The 20,992-nt window shown below is 34.6% G+C and overlaps 1 protein-coding gene across 1 annotated transcript in view; it reads right to left on the bottom strand.

Annotated features, from left to right (window-relative positions):
* Positions 1–14,373: 14,373 nt before the first annotated feature.
* The window catches only part of LOC140146341 (uncharacterized), a 19,722-nt gene continuing 13,103 nt past the window's right edge, over positions 14,374–20,992 (bottom strand). The window contains exons 3-4 of the mRNA XM_072168153.1: positions 20,071–20,200; positions 14,374–14,721 (exon numbers count right to left, since the gene is read on the bottom strand). Coding sequence (XP_072024254.1) covers positions 14,580–14,721; positions 20,071–20,200 — 272 coding nt within the window. The 3' untranslated portion in view covers positions 14,374–14,579. The remainder of the gene's footprint in view (positions 14,722–20,070; positions 20,201–20,992) is intronic.

Genomic DNA, 20,992 nt, shown 5'->3' with positions numbered 1-20,992 from the left:
CTTGGGATATAACTAAAGATGAATTGATACAAATGGATGGCCCAGAATTGGTACTTCAAATTACAATGTTATTATTTATTTTAATTTTCTATTGTTTATAACTTGTTGATTGTGAAAGTTAAAATTGGATTGCAAGTTATGAATACATAATGCAATCTTGTGAAACACAACACAGGTAATACGTATTTGCTGTAAGAGAACCAAAATGATTTACCCTCTTCACAGTGGTGTTACTTCACAAGCATATGTGACCCATCACATCAAAACCGACCACTTCTGGCTGGCTTCATTAGCAATGAAAATGAAAAAATATAAAGAAAATAAAAAGAAATTTGAGCTTGTTTTGCCTCATAAATCATTTTTACTGTATCTGATTTCAACAAGTAAGGTGTGATTTTAAAGCTATAAAACAAGTTTATCCTAGTGTTTAAATCTCCATTTTCATTTCTGCCGTGAAGTGGTCGGTTTTGATGTGATGGGTCACATATGGTTTTCCATACTTGTCATGACTCGCGTAACCAATACCATATTTTGTTTAGATTGCAATGTCAAAAATTATCTTTTCATCTATTTTTAGTAGACTAAGTGAGCAACATACCTCTGGAAAGTTATTGCTTTAGTGGGGTGACTTGCAGTAAAAAAGAACCTTAAACATTATCTAGTTAATGTGAGAAATGAGCTTACCTTTATGTTGTAGCATGATATGAATCTGTTAACAAAAAACAGCATAAATGTGACATGATCAAGAGGAATGAGTTGGATGTCGCTAATATCACAATATAACTTCACAAAGAACATGGGGTTTTCAGTTTCTGAAAGCTCTAAATGTCCTTTTTAAAAACATGTGTAAAACTCATTTTTGACTAGGGCGACTCATTCCCCTTGATCATGTCACAAATATGGAAAGTCATTTTGCCATGCTGGTATTAAAATGTCATGTTTGTGTATATTGTATAATTTGGTTGTTATAATTTAATTTCAAAAATGAAATATATCTGTTAACTTTTTCAGTTTGCTTTCAAATTATTTCAATTGGTTGAAAATGAAGCATGTGAATGGCATGATTGTAGCCAGATTGGATCATTTATGACACTAAGTGTTTCACATAATTCTTGTTATTATTTTATGTATGTATAGTATAGTATACTGATGAAGCCAAGCCAATTAATAACCGTATTGTTTCAAATTCATTTTTTCTCTAAAAAGTGCAATTATATGTCTTGTTGCTATCTGAAGGTGTTGTGTATATACAGACTTCTATGCAATGCATGATGAGTACTGTATTGACCATTTTGTTTTTGCAGTTATTCTGTATATCAAATGTAGCCAGACTGGAATAGCAATTATCTGCATCAAGGTTTATTGTTTGTAATATTGCAAAGGCACTTCCCTGATTCTACTTACTTCTCATATTGGTGTCAATATTTGATGCCAAAAGGGTGAGAAAATAACTGCAATCAATGGCTTATACAGTACTCATCAATTGAATGCAACATTTCAATGTTTTCCTGATAATGCACACAATTGCAGTTGATTTATAAAATGAATGGATTGTTGTGAAGTTTTATTGTTGTATATTAATTGCAGGGAATGAAGTAAAATATGAGACTCTGTTTTGGACTCCATGACAATTTCTTGGTCCTACTAGTAGTGATGTAGTAGTAATTTAGACGCCCCCCTAAACAGGTGGTTTATACCTAAATATATCAAACTTTAAATGTAAATGTGTATGGGAAACATCCCAAATTAGATAATGCTCAGCAACATTTTGATTATGGAATGACCAGATTTGCCCCACATTAACAGGTTAATTCCAATGACCTTATTCCATGAGTGGTATGTGATTCAGAGTGTTCATTCAGTGTTTATGCATCACTTGCTATAGCCCCTACACACTGATAAAAGCACTTTCCATGAAGTACAAATTTATATGAAATTATAAAGACCACTTGCAATCAGGTTATTGTCACTAAAAGAAATGGTTCAATTACACATTGTCGCATTGTTGAAACACTGCTAATGCAAAGTAATAATGATGATTTGTGACATGATAAACTATACGAGTCCTTTGTTGCTAGCTCTGATCCACAGTGTTCTGTATTATTGTGGCAAGATTTTCAGCTTATTGTGACTAGTTTAATGAAAATAAAAAGTTAAGATATAAATAAATGTATTTTGCATAACAAGGGGCAAATTTTGCTTGGTAGTGTCACATTTACACAAATCATTTGATTGGGGAGTTTTAATAAATTTGAAATATCCTTGTAAAGCATTTGTAGATTTGATTTGTACCTGGACTGAACCAAATTGCCTTCACAACTATGTTAATAAAAAAGGGGGCTTATTTAGAAGCATTTGTCAAAAACAGCATTAACAGCATTACAGAATGGTCGACTGCAGATCCATCGGATAATGCTTTTTCAATGGGAAATGAACTTTGCTGCTTGGATGATGTCACAATGAGGTTATCATTTATTCCGTATTGAAAAGCGTGTTCCAACGGATCTGCACTCGACCGGCCTCTTCGAATCTTAACATAGTTAATCAGATGATTATCATTTCATTAATGTATGTTTAGATAACAGAACACTAGCTATTGAAGAATACGGCACTGAAAAACACTTTGTTGAGCACCATGAAAAACAAGAAAAAAAACCAGCAAGTGCAAATCAGGATTGTTAATCAGTTCCTGATGGTTTAATTTTGAGCAGTGTAATACAAAGATGTGTGATTACTAGAATAATAACAACTCCTTGTGAGTAAATAACTTGGTTAATGAAATTGCAAGAATTGTGTGCTGATTGATTCTGAATGAAGGCAAGACTTGAAATTCCTTCAGTCCTATTATTTAACTTTCCATTCATGTTTTCATCAACTTATTTTGTCTTTAACAATGATAGAATTGCTTTCATGAATGCATTATGCTTATCATTATTGTTCATTATTGTATATCCTATTTGTTGCTGGCTGCTAAAATTGTCCATGTTGTCTGTATTTTATTTGATTAACATATCTGCTAAATCGTAACAAGATAATTAAAAAAAAAGTATAAAAAAAAGTTACATTAGCAACTAGTAAAATTGTATGTAGCAAATGAATGTAGTGATACAAGCATATGACTTGATTTGAATCATACCATGGTACATCATTGTCACCATCCTTACAATTTTGCTTTTTATACTTTGATTTCTAGAGCAATGTAGTGAAGAATTTATACAAGAACTCCCTATTAAATAGAAACGTTGTCTGCTCAGTATCTAAAACTATTGGAGGGAACACAAGTATTGCCATTGATTGATAAAGCAATATTGATAAGTATTACCAGTCAGGGTAAATCCCTTTTGCTCTGTGTAGATAGGCCCAAATTGTACACAAAACAGATAAATTACTGCAAGTCAGTAATTTTCTGCATGTATAGTGTACAATGACATAATAAATGTATGTAAAGATCATGTAGTTTTCACTGTATTGTATTTAAATACATTGTAATGACTGTACAAACTGAATGAGATGGAGAAATCCCCTCCATGATTTTGTGTGTGTGATCACACATAATATAAATAAGAATATTTACATTCTGAGCAAAAACAAAAGTGTTTGATTATCTTATTTTGGTGTCTGTAATCATGTTTAATCCAGTCCACTCAGGCTAAAGTCACATTTTCTCAAAATTGAGTTATTATCCGATTCATATAAAGTAACAAATTTCCTTTCTATCAACGTTTTTACATGTTTGTATTCCAACTATGACTAACTAATAACCCAACCTATTTCTGGCTAAGCTCAGTTTCGTATTTGCCGACATGACCCTGAGTGGACTAAATCAGGTCAAATATACAGCATCAGTTCAAAGCATGCAGTATTCAGCACAGTGCATAATCCTTAATGCTATACAAGCTACTACACAGCTGCTGCATACTACATGCTATGCACATGCTGTATGTTATAACAGCTGTGTCTATAGACCACTTGACATGTGACGTCATTGTCCGGCAGTATGTGCTGGAATTATGGCAATTTCCATTGTTCTTTGCCCTGCAGTGTGCGTACGCTTCGTAGTTTGCTCAGGGCACTTGCATTTGAAATCGCCCGCCACCTTTCATATAGTACAAGAAAGCCATTGAACAGTGTAGCAGTTCGTTCAAGCATATCGATAGATCAGTCCCTCACTTTTGTTGATAAACAATGATGTCAAGTGGTCTATACAGCATCGGTGCAAAGCATGCAGTATACAGCACAGTGCATAGTAGCTGGTATGATATTATAAACAGCTCCTCATAGGAAATGCTCATAAAAATCATACCAGCTACTACACTGCTGCATACTACATGCTATGCACTAATGCTGTATAATATTATAACAGTGGTGCCTAGTAACATGGTATAATATTATACAGCATCAGTGCAAAGCATGCAGTATACAGCACAGTGCATAATAGCTGGTATATATTATAAACAGCTCCTCATAGGAAATGCTCATAAAATCCAAGTTATACCAGCTACTACATACCACATGCTATGCACTGATGGTGTATGTACAGGATATGGCCACTGATTGAGCGTGAGTGGGTAAGAATGGCTGAACGGGCGAGTTCTTACCACTCACATTATTCGCCATCAAGATAATACACACCTATGACGTCGCTATTGTTTTGCTCCATTATTTTTCACGAATGGAGTGTTATTGAAATAGGTTGCTCTTTACAAATTGATCAATTACTCATTGATGCGGACAATACACAAATATAATGATCGTACTAAATTTTAGGAGAAAGTGCAAAAATGGTCCGACTCAGCTTTATGTAAAATTTCTATAGAAATACCCATCATATCACGATCCAGGTGTTTAGTTCAAATCATCCGTAACCACCTTCTTGAATTATAAAGATTTAAAATGTTTGTTACACAAATTGAATAAGCGTAGATTAGTAAAATCATTAAAGTGATTAGACCATCAATAGTTCTTTATGCCCACTTCTAATGTATTAACTGTTGAAGTAGTTGCGTTTAGGTCTCTATTTTATAATAAGGAAAATTGGCAAAAGGTCATATAGCATGTATAGGCTCATATGAAATGGTCATTACAGTTGTCAACCTCAAGAAAACTACACCTATCGCTATACCTGAGCAATGATACTCTTCTCTGTGAATCGAGTTTACGATTTTGGAACAACCATGCAATTATGGACACTATTGTTTATCTTGGATAATTTTGTGATGGAATCATTCGAGGATATATATCGTTGATTCGCAGCAGAAGGACCAAAATCAGGTACGAAAAGGTCACGAAAATTTTAAATGTACTACAACACATTTTACCTAGGCCTATTATTGTCCTTGAACTTTGTCGGTAAAAAACAAAACAAACTTCGCCGTCTTCGGCGAAATAAAAGCCACCTCAACTTACAGTCCCCCTTCCGAAATCAAATGGAGCGTCCCTAACATTGTAATATTTAATTACCGTAAAATGGGGGTAACTTCGGTAAGCGGGGTAACTTTGGTCGTTCAAATATATTTTTAAATGGTCATATACAGCAATATTGTTTTTAGTCATATTTGGTCTCAATTTGTTAAGAAATATATTTGGAAGAAGTCGCTCATGTCAATATCTTTGAAAGTTACTGAAAATATTGGCATTTTGACCAAAAATGAGCATTTTGTTACATTTTTTCAGACAAAATAAAAATCGATATTTGTGAGCAAGGATGCGTGCTTGCTTAATTTTGCATGGGGACAAATGTCACAAAAAAACAAAACCTTGCCCATATACAGCGAAGATCAATTTTTTTCATTTTCTTTTCTTCATGGAATGTAATACTCTGACCAAAGTTGCCCCAAATGCGGGGTAACTTTGGTGTGTTTCAACCCCTAGGGCACCCTTTCAAAATTATTCAAAAATCTTTTTCAACTTCAAGGTGTAGAAGGGAAACCTAACGTCATAATAAAGAGATGATAAGAAATATATTTGGTTTTGTTTGGAAGCAGTGGTTTAAAAACTCTGAAAAGTGCCCAAAGTTACCCGTTTTACGGTATCGGATAGGCCTACTGATCGATGTAAGTAAATATTCAAGCATTTTTAAATACCATCAGATGAAACATCAGATATACTAATGACAAATAAAAAATTATACAGAAAATAGACCTACTGTGGCTTTTATCATTATTAAACATGCCAGAAGAGAACAATTTAAAAATAAACAGATTCATAGGCCTAAATACATTGATACAGAATGCGTATTATGTATATGTAGCAATGTTGCCCAAAATATTATATGTAGGGCCTAAGCCACTGAAAAGCGTATATATAAAGAAGGAAAAAAAAATGTTATAAAAAACAGTAAGCGAGAAAGAAAGGTCCAAATAAATAAAAGTAAAGGCCTAGTAAAGCCTAAGTGAGGTAAAACACATCTTGCATAATAAGTACAACGCCACTTAGCCAACAATTTAACCTGCCCGTTTTGATCTTGACTTACTTTTCACAGATTGCATTGTAAGGGTATTCGGATAGCGGCGTTTTTTACGTATTTTGTTGGTGGCACCTAAGAGCAAATCAGACACATCCTTCTGATATCAAATAATTTAGATTTTTATTAAATTCGCGATACAATACACATTTTAAGGCAAATTATTAAAAATTGATATTTTTGAAATTTAACAGTCCTCAAAGTAAATTGTATAAATCTAACGATATGCAGTAAATAGTAGGAAGTTGGGTGACAGCCGTCAATCATATGAAAATTGGGACCTTCATTATTAAAGATATAGATTTTTCCTCAAAACACTAAAAAATGTAGGTCTTTTTGGAAACAAATGTTTTATATGAAAGGTCAAATTTTCAATTGAGTCGGCTTTTCATCCCAGCTACATAGCCTATAGTTTAATTACATATCATTAGATTTATAAAGCTCGAGGACTGTTAAATATGGAAAAATATAAAAATATGAAATTTTAATAATTTGTATTATATCGCGAATTTCACAAAATCAAAATTATTATTAGATATAGGGACCAGCCTCGTATTCAGCATGCAATTGATATGTCTGATGTGCTCTCAGGTCCCATGACAATACCGTGCAAATGTTGCTATCCGCTTCCTCAATTTATTGTATTAATGAAAATCATTTTCTTCTTGTTTTTCGTATCATTGTTTTGCATGAATGAAGTGATGATAACAATACCGCACTTTTCGCAAATACTTGCTTTTCAAAAGTGCATTGATATTTTACACCGTAAATGCCAATACTTTTTCCTGAAAAGTATTTGCTTTTCAGAGAAAAAGAAAGGCATTCACGAATGGCGTGTTATTGTGATCATCGCTCCATTCGTGGAAAATAATGGAGCGGTAAAACAATAGCGCGACGTCATAGGTGTGTATTAAGATAAGGATAATGAACTGAGTGCAATGCATTCGTCAAGATAATCACACACGCCGTGGAGTTATTGCATTGCTCGAGAGCTAAATGCAATAACAAAAGGGCTATATCTTGACGAATGCAATAGATATCGGTCATACACTTTGAGTGTATTAAAACAATAGGCAATATTAATTGCTGCATTCATTATATTAGTTTTAATGTTAGGGAAAATATCTTACATTTTAAAAACACCGTCGGGCCATTGACCAGCTAGGTAGCATTTAACTGGTAAAGAAAATCAATCCCTGTATAAGTTCTATCAATGGTATCGATTGCCATCGTCATACTTTAGTAGTAACTTATTTATATTCATGCATGGTTTGTAACCAATTGACTTTATGTTGTGATCACAATTGAACACAGAGAGCACTGAACCAGTTCACCTGGAAATGATCGATTTAGATGTCCGACTAGTACTACGGTGAATTGAGATGAGAGAAAAAATATATCAATATCAACTGGACTTTATAGCTCTATAATTTGAACTTTAAAATCTACTTATGTTAAAACACATGACATTGGATTTTACAATTTATTGTATATAAAGCATGATCATAATATATGCGCTAGTGTGTGTTCCCGGGCCCAGCCATGTTATTTTAGATATAGGCCTACATGTATTTCATTTGTATAAACAGCTGAATATTTTGCAATGGTGTCATCTTGTATAATTATGATCCACCTGTTTTTGGCCCTTTTTAATTAATAGAAGCTCATTATTCTCATTTGATGTTTGATTTATTTGAGGTCTTATAATTTATGACAATGATATTTGCAAAATAGAACACCGTTGTAACTATACATTTTAACACCACAGAATGTATAAGCTTTTTTGATGGTATAGAGCGAACAGTGCAAGTCATGGTAGCCATCTTTGATTTATTATACCAACTGGGGTTTTGAGCACCTCATTAGTGAAATGCTAACACCTAGAGAAGATCCGAAGAGGGTTAATAGAATAATAATATACAAATGAGGTAATCATGTCGCATCTATTCACACATAGTCCTTTTGTTCATCCATTTGTACATCTATGAATAGATACGACGGGATTACCTCCGGAATTATCTCTATTGCATTATTCTATTAACCCTCCTCGACCTTCTCTAGGTGTGAGGCGGCTTTTATTTGCATAACTGTTGGAACTGTATTGTGTTGTAAACTTCCTTTGTCTACATGTGTTTTTCGGAAGGTGTAAACGGGTGATGGAATGTAAAATATTTCCATAAGGACAAATCATTTCACATTTTGGATGCCCGGCGGGGACCCAAAAAGGCTGCTAGTCAGGTGTAGGAATTGGATTTGGATTACTCTATATAGTCGAACAGACAATTAATAGTTATGTGACCTCTGAATCAAAAACCTAACTCTACTAAATGTGAAAGTAGTAGCCTAGTATTTAGTGTGCACGCACGTATATGTAGAATCTATTGTTTATTTGATAATGCATTGTTTAGCTGCAGGTTTATATAATTTGGGCTATGAAGGGTAGTTCGCGGAAATAATGCCACGGAGAAGAATACATAACAATGAATAGAAACGGGCACTAGAAGTGTATAATGTTATAACAGCTGTGTTTATATACAGCATCAGTGCAAAGCATGCAGTATACAGCACAGAGCTTACTGTCTGTTCAATTAGCTTAGATTCTTGAATTTTTAAGTTATTTGAAAAAATAAAAAATTGTGGTCAAAGTCATCAAAGAAAAGTTTAGCACATTAGACCTTCTATTTATACTTTTCAAATTCTAAAGTTCAATTTAAAACCCCATTTCTTTTCAATTTTGGTTTTTCGATTTTTTAAAAACTGAAGATGACCATAAACTTTTTTGAATCAATCCATTTAGAGCAAACGAATGTTGATTTTTCATGCAGTATTGTCCAGCAAAATATTTGCCAGTACTAATTTGTGTTGATTTATTTATTTATTTATTTATTTATTTATTGATTTATTTATTTATTTATTTATTGTGCGAATGGGTCTGAGAATGGGTCTGAGAAGGTGTAGGCCTATTATAAAACTACACTTTTATTTTCAATTTGTTATTTCGTTTTGTTTGTTGAATACAAACTGAAAAAAATGTGAAACAAAAGAACTTTTGTACAAGAAAATATTACAATCAGGTTACAGAAAACAATTCTTGTAAATGTCAAGCGAATGGTGGTATTAAACAAAACTCAATTTACATTCTAAACCAGTTGAAATAAGAACGAAATCTATATCTTTAATGTAGGCCCTAATTGTTTAGGAAAAAATAATGCTCAGAATAATGTTATGCATAAAAGCGTAAGCCATAATTTTGTGTAACAAAACGGTGGACCATCATCACCTGTAGATCCAATAACCGGAACGGTATAACAATTAAAATGGCAGGACAGATTGGTGGACAGATTGTTTTGCTAAATTGGATAGGGTCTATGCCCTAAGTTGAGAATGGACCGCCCACCGATTTCTAAAAAGGTTGAACCCTTTCGGTGGACCCAAGTAACTGCCTAAAATGAGGCAAAATTGAAAAGAAATGAGGTTTTAAATTGAACTTTGGAATTTGAAAAGTATAAATCACATTAGGTCTAAGGCTGTGCTAACACTTTTCTTTGGCCACAAGTTTTTATTTTTATGCCTCCACCGCGAAGCATACTGTTTTTGCAATGTCCGAGCTTCCATGCTTGTGTTCCGTCCGTCCGGATCTGTATCTCGGGCATGGAACGGATTGACTTGGAATTTTCAGGAAGGTGGGTCATGGTCAAATACTCTGGATACTTTTTTTTGGGTGAGTTTCAAGGTCATATACTGAGGTCAAAGGTCATTTGAGGTCAAATTACTAAAAACTGTCGTATGGGCATGAAACTTGGTAGATACAGTCAACATTTAGAGCCAGATTTTTGGAAGGTCATTTTGGGGTCATCTGGGGTCAAAGGGTCATTAGTCAAATTACTAAATATTGTCTTATGGGCATGAAAGGTGGGTACAGTCAACATTTAGAGTCAATTTTTGGAAGGTCATTTTGGATTCATCATCCAGGGTCATCTAAGGTCAAATTGATAAAATTGGTCGTATGGGCATGAAACTTGGTAGGTACAGTCAACATTTAGAGCCAAATTTTTGGAAGGTCATTTCGGGGTCATCTGAGGTCACCCAGGGGTCATCTACGGTCAAATGAATAAAATTGATTGATGGGCATGAAACTTGGTGGGTACAGTCAACATTTGGAGCCAAATTTTTGGAAGGTCATTTTCATCCAAGGTCACCCAGGGGTCATCTGAGTTCAAATTACTAAAAATTGTCATATGGGCATGAAACTTGGTAGCTACAGTCAACATTTAGAGCCAAATTTTTGGATTGTCATTTCGGGGTCATCTAAGGTCAAATTAATAAAATTGGTCGTATGGGCATGAAACTTGGTGGGTACAGTCAACATTTAGAGCCAAATTTTGGGCATGTCATTTTGGAGTCATCCAGGGTCACCCAAGGGTCATCTGAGGTAAAATTACTAAAAATGGATTTGTACACATTTAAATCGCCCCATGGTCATGATGGTGGAGGCATCCCATTCGACGCCTTGCGTCGAAAACCGCGACGTTTCTAGTTTCAAATATTTTAAAAATTCAAGAATCTAAGCTAATTGAACAGACAGTAGTAGCTGGTATGATTATTATAAACAGCTCCTAATAGGAAATGCTCATAAAATCCTTAAAAGTTATACCAGCATACCACATGCTATGGACTGATGCTGTATACTATTATAACAGTTGTCTATACAGCATCAATGCAAAGCATGCCGTACACAGCACAGTGCATAGTAGCTGGTATATTATAAACAGCTCCTCATAGGAAATGCTCATAAAATCCAAGTATGTTATACCAACTACTATACACAGCTGCTGCATACTATGGTATGCTATGCACCTTTATTTGAATAAAGAATGTGGAAGATTTCAGAAATTCATAAACATGATCAAAATATTGGGACATACAGGGTGTCCCAGAAAAAATTACTGAGTGAATTAAATTGTACGTAAGTCAAGAAATAGACGTCAGAATCAAAAAATTTAAAATGTAGCACATAGCCTATTTTATTGTGCATGACATACAAAATTTTTATTTGATTGGTTGAGCTTAAGAAATTACGATTACATAACGTGCATCAATGCAGTTCATTCCAAGTTTGATAAAATGCGCTTTTTTATACTCGCTCACCGCCCTAAAGTTTGTGTATCTCATTAAATTTAGTCCACATTTTCTATTTTATAATCCGATGGTGTTATGTTATTCATGCTTTCACTGAAGATGAATAACAGTTTGTCCAAGAAAACTTTGATTTCTGCAATTGGAAGCTTTCCAACTTTAATTCTTTAGGTTGTGCAAATTATGTTTTATTTTAACTTTCCAAAGAACATTTGAGCCAAGAATGGCAATGAACAAGTGCTTAGAGCTTTACGTGTGATTAATGTTGTTTTAAAAGATTTAAACTTTGCATTACAATTTCTTATAAATATTCCAAAAACATGAATGTGTGTAAGAAATTGTTCAAGCCAGCTGGAATTCTTTATGTAATAATTCTTTATGCGAAAAAAGAATTTACAAATCACGAGCATCATCTTACATGCAAGCTTTCATTTTCAATATCGTGCAGATTTTCAAATTTGAACAAAACCTAATTAATGAAAAGAACGAAAAGGATTTCACCAAACAAAATATGAAGTTCATTGACAGTTAACCACTAGTGGGCATTGTGTTGAATGATCTTTCTTTCCAGGAATGAAGTTAATTGTGTGTTATATAATCGCTCATTTCAGTAATCAGTCCCCCAGTAAAATTAGCGTATAAGATGCCGAATAAGATGGGTTACATGCTGATTTTCAGATTTTTGGATTCTGATGTCTATTTCTCGACTTGCGTCCAAATTCATTTGCCCGGTAATTTTTTCTGGGACACCCTGTATAGCTTGTTCTCGTTCTATAAAGGCCTTGATATATATGTGTTTAGGGTTGATCATAACAAACTTTACATGACTTCAGCCAAAAACACTGACTAAATGAGGTTTGCCAAGCATATTTGTGAAATAAGTGGGAGGGAGACGATCAAACATGACAGAATACTCAATTCAAAAATGTATACAGCACTGAAAACTTTATTAAATTGCTCCTCTAACATCTGCAGAAATATTTGCTTGTTAAGGGCTGGGGTATGACGTTTGGACAGTATTTATTGTGGGAGCACATCAGACATATCGAATTGCATTCTGAATACGAAGAATGTCATTCTGATATCAAATAATTTTCATTTTTGAAAAAAATCACAAATCATTAAAATTGATATTTTTGATATTTGACAAATTACTTTATAAATCTGATGATTTATACTTAAAAATTTTGATAAAACCGACGATCAATTGAAAATTTTGACTTATATTGAAGATATGGATTTTTTTCCCAAAACATAAAAAAATTAGGTCTTTTGGGAAAAAAATGTATATCTTCAATATGAAAGTCAAAAAATTGACGGTCACCGTCGGACTTTTTCCTGCTACATACACTTTAAAATTTTGATTTATATAATTTTCATCAAAATTTGAAAAATATCAAATTTTATAATTTGTCATAAAATTTGTATTTATTTGATTTTCAAAAATGAAAATTTTTTGATATCAGAAAGACAAATTTTGTGGGAATAAACGCTCATTTTAGATCCTTAACAAATGTAGTACTATTATCTATTCCAGCTCCAGTGACACCTTATAGAGGTTATCCACTTCACTCATGTGTGACTTCTAACAAAAGGCGCTGGTTCCTGTAGTATTCCTCATTCAATCCAATTCAATGCACGACCTACTTAAAGAGTTACCTGCATGACTTTGGCGGGCTATTTTGAAACAGTCATGGTTGCTCAGTACTTCTTTTGAAAGTCCTAAACAAGGTATAGCAGTCGTTGATAGGATATGCAGCTTATAGAACATGGATAACCTCTATTAATTTCCCTGCAATTTTGAATGCCTAATCCTACCCAGGAATATATGCATGAGTTGTCACTGGAACAGATAATAATAACTGTAAACGCCTCTGCCCTAATAAACCTGGCATCATTTTTCAATTTAAAAAATGACCAAAATGCAGTCATTTTTGTGCCATATCATGAGAGTAAGCTTAAGGGACCATTCACAAACACTTGTTAGGGGGCTGATGCAAAAAAAATCAAAATTATTTGATATCAGAATCAACATTTTGACATGAAAATTATGGGTCAACCCCATAGAAAAGCATATGAACTCAATTTTCCCAGGAAAATTTGTGGTCATGTTTTTCAGGCCCCCCCCTTAGGAGGGTCAAAACTTTTAAGGGCCCCCCTTTTTGCATCAGGCCCCCCTAACAAGTGTTTGTGAACGGTCCCTTTTATATTTCATTTCAAAGACCTGTATTGGTTGGCAAGCCGGATCTAACTTGCGGGCGTGCCTATTGAGAACCCCTGCTTTAACTGGTCCACAACTAATTTATCAATTTGATAAGAATCTTGCATGCTAATTAAAGCCATATTATAACATTTTCATACAAAATAGATTAGCATTTCTTTGCCATAAAATGTTAGTTTTACTGTCAGATATATCCCTTTTATTATTTTTGAGCCGAACATCTACGGCAAAGCAAAGAAAATTGGAATTTACTACCAGCGCATATGTCGCCAATACGTACCACTCCTTCGGTCATGGGTATGGTACGACCTTTTGTTGTGTAGATCACCATCCCGCACGCCGTGTACGTACTGTGTGTTATGATCATTGTGTATGCGTTCGACTAATAATTCCATCGTAATAATAAAACGCCGGTTCCATCGTTTTATTCAAAATCTTGGATTTTGACAAAACTACAACACCTAGAGTCTTGATTTTTGCAGGGTATATTGGTTTAATAAAAGTACAATATAATCGTGTAAAAAATGAATTTAAAAAATCAGTGAGGCGTCCTCCTTAGCAAATGTTATAATATGGCTTTAACCTAATCCCACAGAGAGAGTGTATACAAATTGCGTACTAGGGCCATTTGACAGCATGCTCAAAGTGAACCCAAGTAAGGCTAGTCTGTGCGAGTTGTACCTGCAACTCTTGGTCAATTGTCCATCAAAAGCTTTACATATCAATGACAATGATATAGCTATTTTCAACAGAACAGACTTATGACGGTATTTCAACATTTGTGATATCAGTGGAATCCTGCTGCATTGCAACCTGTGTAGTGTCATCTTGGGTCTGCTGCTGGTGCTGTATTGTATTTAGGTTGGCTTCATCTCCTGATGATATGGAAATCTGAACAACTCTGTAAAAAATAATGCAAAGCAAAAGAGATGATAGGAGAAGGGTAACCTAGGATACATGTAAGCTTTCCCCTGTATCCCAAAATGGCCCATACAGGGCCTAAATTTCGTCTTGGTTTGCGAGAATCAAAATCCATCATAGTCACTGCACTTACTGTATGATACAATGAGAGAAGTTGATTCTCTGGCAATCTTCGAGAATCGATTCTGTGATTCTCGTCGAAATCTAGGCCTGCCATATCAGCCTAGGGGTACATCTGTTGCTAATATTCTCAAGTCAACATTCGTATTTTTCCTTGTGAGAGAAAGTTGAAAAATCATATGTACCACAATACCACATACAATGTTTTATTTGTACACAGAAGATTGGCATATTGTTTGAAAAATTATTAGATATATAAATAACTTATAAATATCTTGAGCAATAAATGGAATCTAAATCATAAAATAAGCCCAGATGACTTTTGTCCTCAGCCGGTATCCAATCCGATTTTATGCATATTAATTGCGGTGATCATGTTCATTTACATTACAATGATGTTTTCCTTCAGCTAATTAATGATGAATATCTATCAAACCCCTGTCGATAAGGGGCAACCTGCGAGGATGGAGTACACTCTCATATGTAAAAAGACTATTTCTGCATTAAAAATCTCACTGTTGTGGTTGCTTTTTTCACTGTATTATCGGTAAGCATTAACTAATTTCTGCCAATCCGATATTTTACCGGACGCATGTAACGGGCCAATCCGATATCAGGTTAAGTCTTAAAATAATAGCACTGCAACTACCTCAAAACTAGAATTATGCGGTGGCCCCCACACAAAGGTGTGTAAATAAGGTTTAAGCTGCAGAGTGGATTAATGAAATATAGGCAAAATATACAAATAAGCTCATTAATATTAATGCAAATAACATTACATAAAACTGCAACTGTACAGCACTTCAGGCTACCATATCCAATCCCCATACCAAGTTTGATATAAAATTGGACGGATTGAGCATGATACCTGAATTTATCGGTCGAGCTCGAGTTTTCAAATATACTCTAGCGAGATCGATAAATTCAGGTATCATCTAAAAATATCCATCAATTTTATCATTATTATATCTTCAGAATCTTTTTTGGTCAAAAACATGATTTTGAGCAAAAAAACGAGTTTTAGTAGAAAATGAGAAAATGTGATTTTTGTTAAAAATTAAAAATGTGATTTCTGCTCAAAAATATGATTTTTGGTCAAAAATGTGATTTATGGTCAAAAATATGATTTTTGGTCAAAATGTGATTTTTGGTCAAAATGGCAAAAAAATCAAACCGGAAGAGACATACATGGTGACTTTTGCATATAAAGTATATGAACTATGAAGAGGTTACAGACCGATACACAAATTTATCAGACACCGATACTGATATAAAATTGGACGGATTGAGCATGATACCTGACTTTATCGGTCGAGCTAGAGTTTTCAAATATCATGCGAGACGAAGTCTAGCGTGATATTTGAAAACTCTAGCGAGATCGATAAATTCAGGTATCATACGAAAGAATCCGTCCAATTTTATCATTATTATGTCTTCAGAATCTTTTTTTGGTTAAAAACACAATTTTTAGTTTAAAAAAAAGTTTTAGTAGAAAACATTTTTGGTCAAAAACATGACTGCTTAAAATTGTGATATCTGCTCAAAATGTGATTTTGGTAAAAAATGTGATTTTTGGTAAAAAAATGGTTTTTGGTGAAAAATGTGATTTTTGGTAAAAAATGTTATTTTTGGTCATAGTATGGCAAAAAAAATCACACCAAAAAAGACATACATTGTGACTTTAGTATATAAAGTATATGAACTATGCACTCTATAAAGAGGTTACAGACCGATACACAAATTTATCGGACAGCCGATACACAGATTTATCAGACAGACAGGTTATGTACAAAGTATAGGATGCAAGATTCTGAAGACATAATAATGAAGTTGATTGGTCTTTGTACTAAACTGCAGAATGGATTAATGACAAATGTAGGAAAAATATACAAATAAGCTCATTAATATTCATAAATATGCAAATAGCATGACACAAATCTATACAGCACATCAGGGCACCGCATCTATTCACTAAAGTTGATCGGTTACTGCATTAAAGCTGCAGAGTGGATGACAGGGCTAGAAAAATGACAATTTCTCTGGAAGATGATCAAAATATCCCTTCAAAAAGCCAAATTTCCCTCAAAATTCTGATGTATTTCTTTACTTAAGTACATTAATTTCCTCAAACTTCCAAATTTCCGGGCAGGAGCTTCCCACTTTCCACATTTTTTCCAGGCCTGGTGGATGTGGGGGCCAAAATGAATAAATAATAATGTGACATCATGATTAAAGTGCAAACAAATTGAGCATGTCAAGCTAAGTACTTGCTTGTTAATTATTTTGGGAATGTGAGATATCAGGAAATATGCTCTGGGGTATCACCCCCTTCCCCAAAAAGAAACTCTTTTGTGATATATCAACTTTAGACCAATCACAGACCAATGGCAGAGCAGACTAATTAATAATATTCTGACATGTTATTGTATCATCCAATTCTGGAAATGTAAATAAAAATTATATAAATCCAGAATCCGGATTAATTATTCCAGAAAACTTGTGCTAAACATAGTTGGCAAGTAAAAGATAATTTGCTAGATGACCACAGTTTGCCATAACAGATGATACTATGTTTCAAAGTAATGGTCAATTTTATCCTGTTTTCCAACTAAATGACCAACCTTGACCGATGCTGTTCACTCCAACATGGGGTTTCACAATGGTCCTCCATTTCTGTCTGTTTATGGATTGGTGCCCAGCCACCACAGACTTCAGGTTTAACAGACTTAATCAATCTAGCCATTGTTTAGGTGGTCTACCTCTGGGTCTGTCCCCTTGGATGTGAGCATCAATCAGTAGTTTGGGCTAACGTGATGGTGTCATTCTTTGCAGAGTCTTTTTTGAGTTACCCCATCGACAACAGATTGCTCTATACCTAGGCGTTTCCTGATTGCTGTGTTGCGGATTTTGTCCAGTCTTGTGACACCCAATATCTTCCTTAAACACATCATCTCAAAGAGGCGAGGAGTCTGTCCTCATCGACTTTCTTCAGTGTCCAGGTCTAGGCTCAGTAAAGCAATATTGAAAGGACAAGGACTTTGTATAGCTCTGTCTTGGTATGTGTTTGGATGTCCTTGGAATTCCCTATGTTTTGAAGTTTCTGAACGGCCCTATTTCTTTCCCTATTCGAGTTAGTATATATGTCATCTGTGCAGGATCCGTGTTGGCTGATTGTTCCTCCCAGGTAGGTGAACTTTTTAACCTGGACAAGTTGTTTCTCATCTATTTTAATGTTGATTTGCTTTGGTACTCTGCTGATGATCTTGACTTCTTTGTGATCTTCTTAATTGTTGAATACACTTCCTTGGACTTTGCTGCCTGGTGTGCATTGTCAACTTTGATACACAGATCCTGTAGCCATCTATCATGGCATCCTTTCGTTTTCCTTTTAATTTCTCTACTAAGGAAGTTTTTCCAACTAAATAACTCATATCTATTTGAATGTGGTTTGAACAAGGAAATAGCAAGTCAGAATATTATTAATATCGGTGATCTGAATCACACCAGTCCTGTGATTGGTCTAAAGTTGATATACGAGGGTCATTCAAAAAGTTCTACCTCCATCATCACATTCACATCTCTGTTATCTTACGTGCCAGGATATTAAAATTACCCATGCTTATGCTCTTAAATCTTGGCTACAAAATAAAAGTTATTTGATTAAAATGTGATTTGTGAAATTTGGTTGTTTTAACACATCTTAAAAGAAGTGTTGGTTTAAGTGAATACAGATTTGGTACATCGGGAGCGGTCTGAAAAGAAAGACTAATTTTGATTAAAAAGGTCACCAACATTTATGTGGAAATACTGGAAATCATTAGACTTATTTCTGAAAATGATTAAATTGCTTAATTTTTGTTAAGATAATTAAATCAATATCTAATGCTTGCAGATAGTACAGTTTTACTGAGTATCGTGAATTTTGTTTAGATTAGCCCTCGTATTGACCCTTTTAATATGTTGTTGACTTTGATCGGGTCAGCACTTGTTGGTTCAAGTCATATTAATTGGTTCATAAGTTAAAACCAAATAAGTCTTTGTATTTCGTTATTATATTCAAGGTTATTAACAAACTGTTCATCTCATTTCCATGTTAAGATGCATCCATTGCTTAAAATAAGACATAAATATGAATTACCCTTCAACATAGTTTAGTCAAAATCTGCTAAATTTCACTAACATTTGTGTGTCTGTTGAACCCTTCCATGTTTCATCTCATATAAAACATGTTTCATTTAGTTTTGAAGTCTCAATGCATATTAGGGAGCTCAAATATGACGAAAATATTCATCCTGAGTAAGCAGTTGGACAACCACAACTTGAAAATATTTTTATGGACATTATCCAAAGCTACAATATGATGCGTACTAAACTTTTGGCTTCAGTTTTTAACCGTTTCCGATGTACCAAATCTGTATTCGCTTTAACCAACATATCTTCATCAAATAACTTTTATTTTGTAGCCTAGATTTAAGAGTATAATCATGGGTATTTTCAATTGGCTGGCACCCAAGATAACAGAGATATGATGATGGAGGTAGAACTTTTGAATGACCCTTGTATCTGAAACTATGGGAAGCTTATGATTGGTTAGGAAAGTTTAGCAATAATCACAATTAATTTGTGCACATGACAATAACCTTATTCAACATGTTCAATCATGGCGAGTGCACACAGACAATGGAGCTTGCTATTGTAAACTTTAACCATATTGACGGAAAGTGAAAACTCATGGCAGGCATGCATGCATGTAGCCAGCTTTCTTGATCAGGGGGGCAAAATTAACCTGGTATTAGATATACCTGGTTTTTATTAAAGAGATTGTAAATGTCAAGTCTTTGAGATTCCACAAAGGCTTAATTGGGAAAATGTGCATATAGCAGCGCAAAAAAAAAATTGCATTTTACATTATTTTCCCCCCCTAAATTTGGTATTTTATACTATTTTGGCCCATGAGCGGGCTGAATTTTGGTGGAAAATGGGCTCCTTGCTCTTTTTCTTTTCCCTTCCCAATTTTCTCTTTCATTTTTTGTCCGAGGGGCACTAATTTTCTCTTTTATTTTTTGTCAGGGGGCACTCTGCCCCATGCTGGCAATGCTACTGCATGCATGATGTGTACAAAGTAATAGGGTTGCAACTTGGTTATTTCTGCATCATTTGCCATCACTGATTATCTCAAAACATCCTTGCGGTCATTATGGTCACTTACTCAGCTTGTTGCATCTCTGGTGGGACCTCAACATAAGTTTGCCCATCACTGCCTCCTTGAGTGATAAAAATCTGCTGTCCAACCTCTCCATCTTCAACACGGAACTGTACTTGCATTATTGATGAGCCTTCTATGATGCATGGTAGAAATAAAGACAAACAACTTTGTGACCTTTGGTATGTCCCAGAGCTTTGCAAATACTTCACAAAATTAAGGTTAAAAAAAAAAGCAAAAACAGAAAACAACCCCACATATTTATTTAGCGCAATTACATTAAGATCATTGCGCTTTACAAGTCATTATGCATTAATTGCCCCTCTACCTCTAATCAGCCCCTCTAGTCACACACTCATATACCACTATCTGTTGTGACTCACATCTGACAAGGATTCAATGTCCCAAGCTCAGGTGCTGCAGGTTGAATGATACATCTTTTATTACAGTTTTTATGCCATTGCAAAGTCCTGAAGAAGTGAAGAAAACTTAACAACTTTGTATGTCTGAGAGCAAACTTGTTAAAACATAATGCTGTAACAGATTGCCATCATAGAAGCCTGTCTATTATCCATACCTACCCACCCTTAGCAGTCAAGTTAGCTCAATCGATAAGGCATTCGACTATGGTGCGAGAGGTTGCGGGTTTGAACCCTGGCGGTGCCTAGTACGCTCGTGGGAAAATTGAGTTAGCTTGACAAGCTAGACAAGGAACTTACTGCTAATTTGTCTCGTTGTAACCCGTACGAAACTCGGGGAGCTGATCCTGGTTGCGATGGTTATTTGTTGGAATGTCTAGGGTGTGCGCTCTTGAAGCAGCAAAGTCCCTGAATTGTTGTTTAATGCTTTATGGAATGATGTGGAGCCCGTAGTGGTCAGCAACAACCTGTAAAGTGTGCTGAGGCTTGTGGATTAACGTCTAGGTGTT

The sequence above is a fragment of the Amphiura filiformis genome, chromosome 1, assembly GCF_039555335.1.
Source record: "Amphiura filiformis chromosome 1, Afil_fr2py, whole genome shotgun sequence".
NCBI classification, from domain to species: domain Eukaryota; kingdom Metazoa; phylum Echinodermata; class Ophiuroidea; order Amphilepidida; family Amphiuridae; genus Amphiura; species Amphiura filiformis.
The sequence above is the reverse complement of the archived record's forward strand: the minus strand, read 5'-3'. Positions and strand labels throughout refer to the sequence as shown.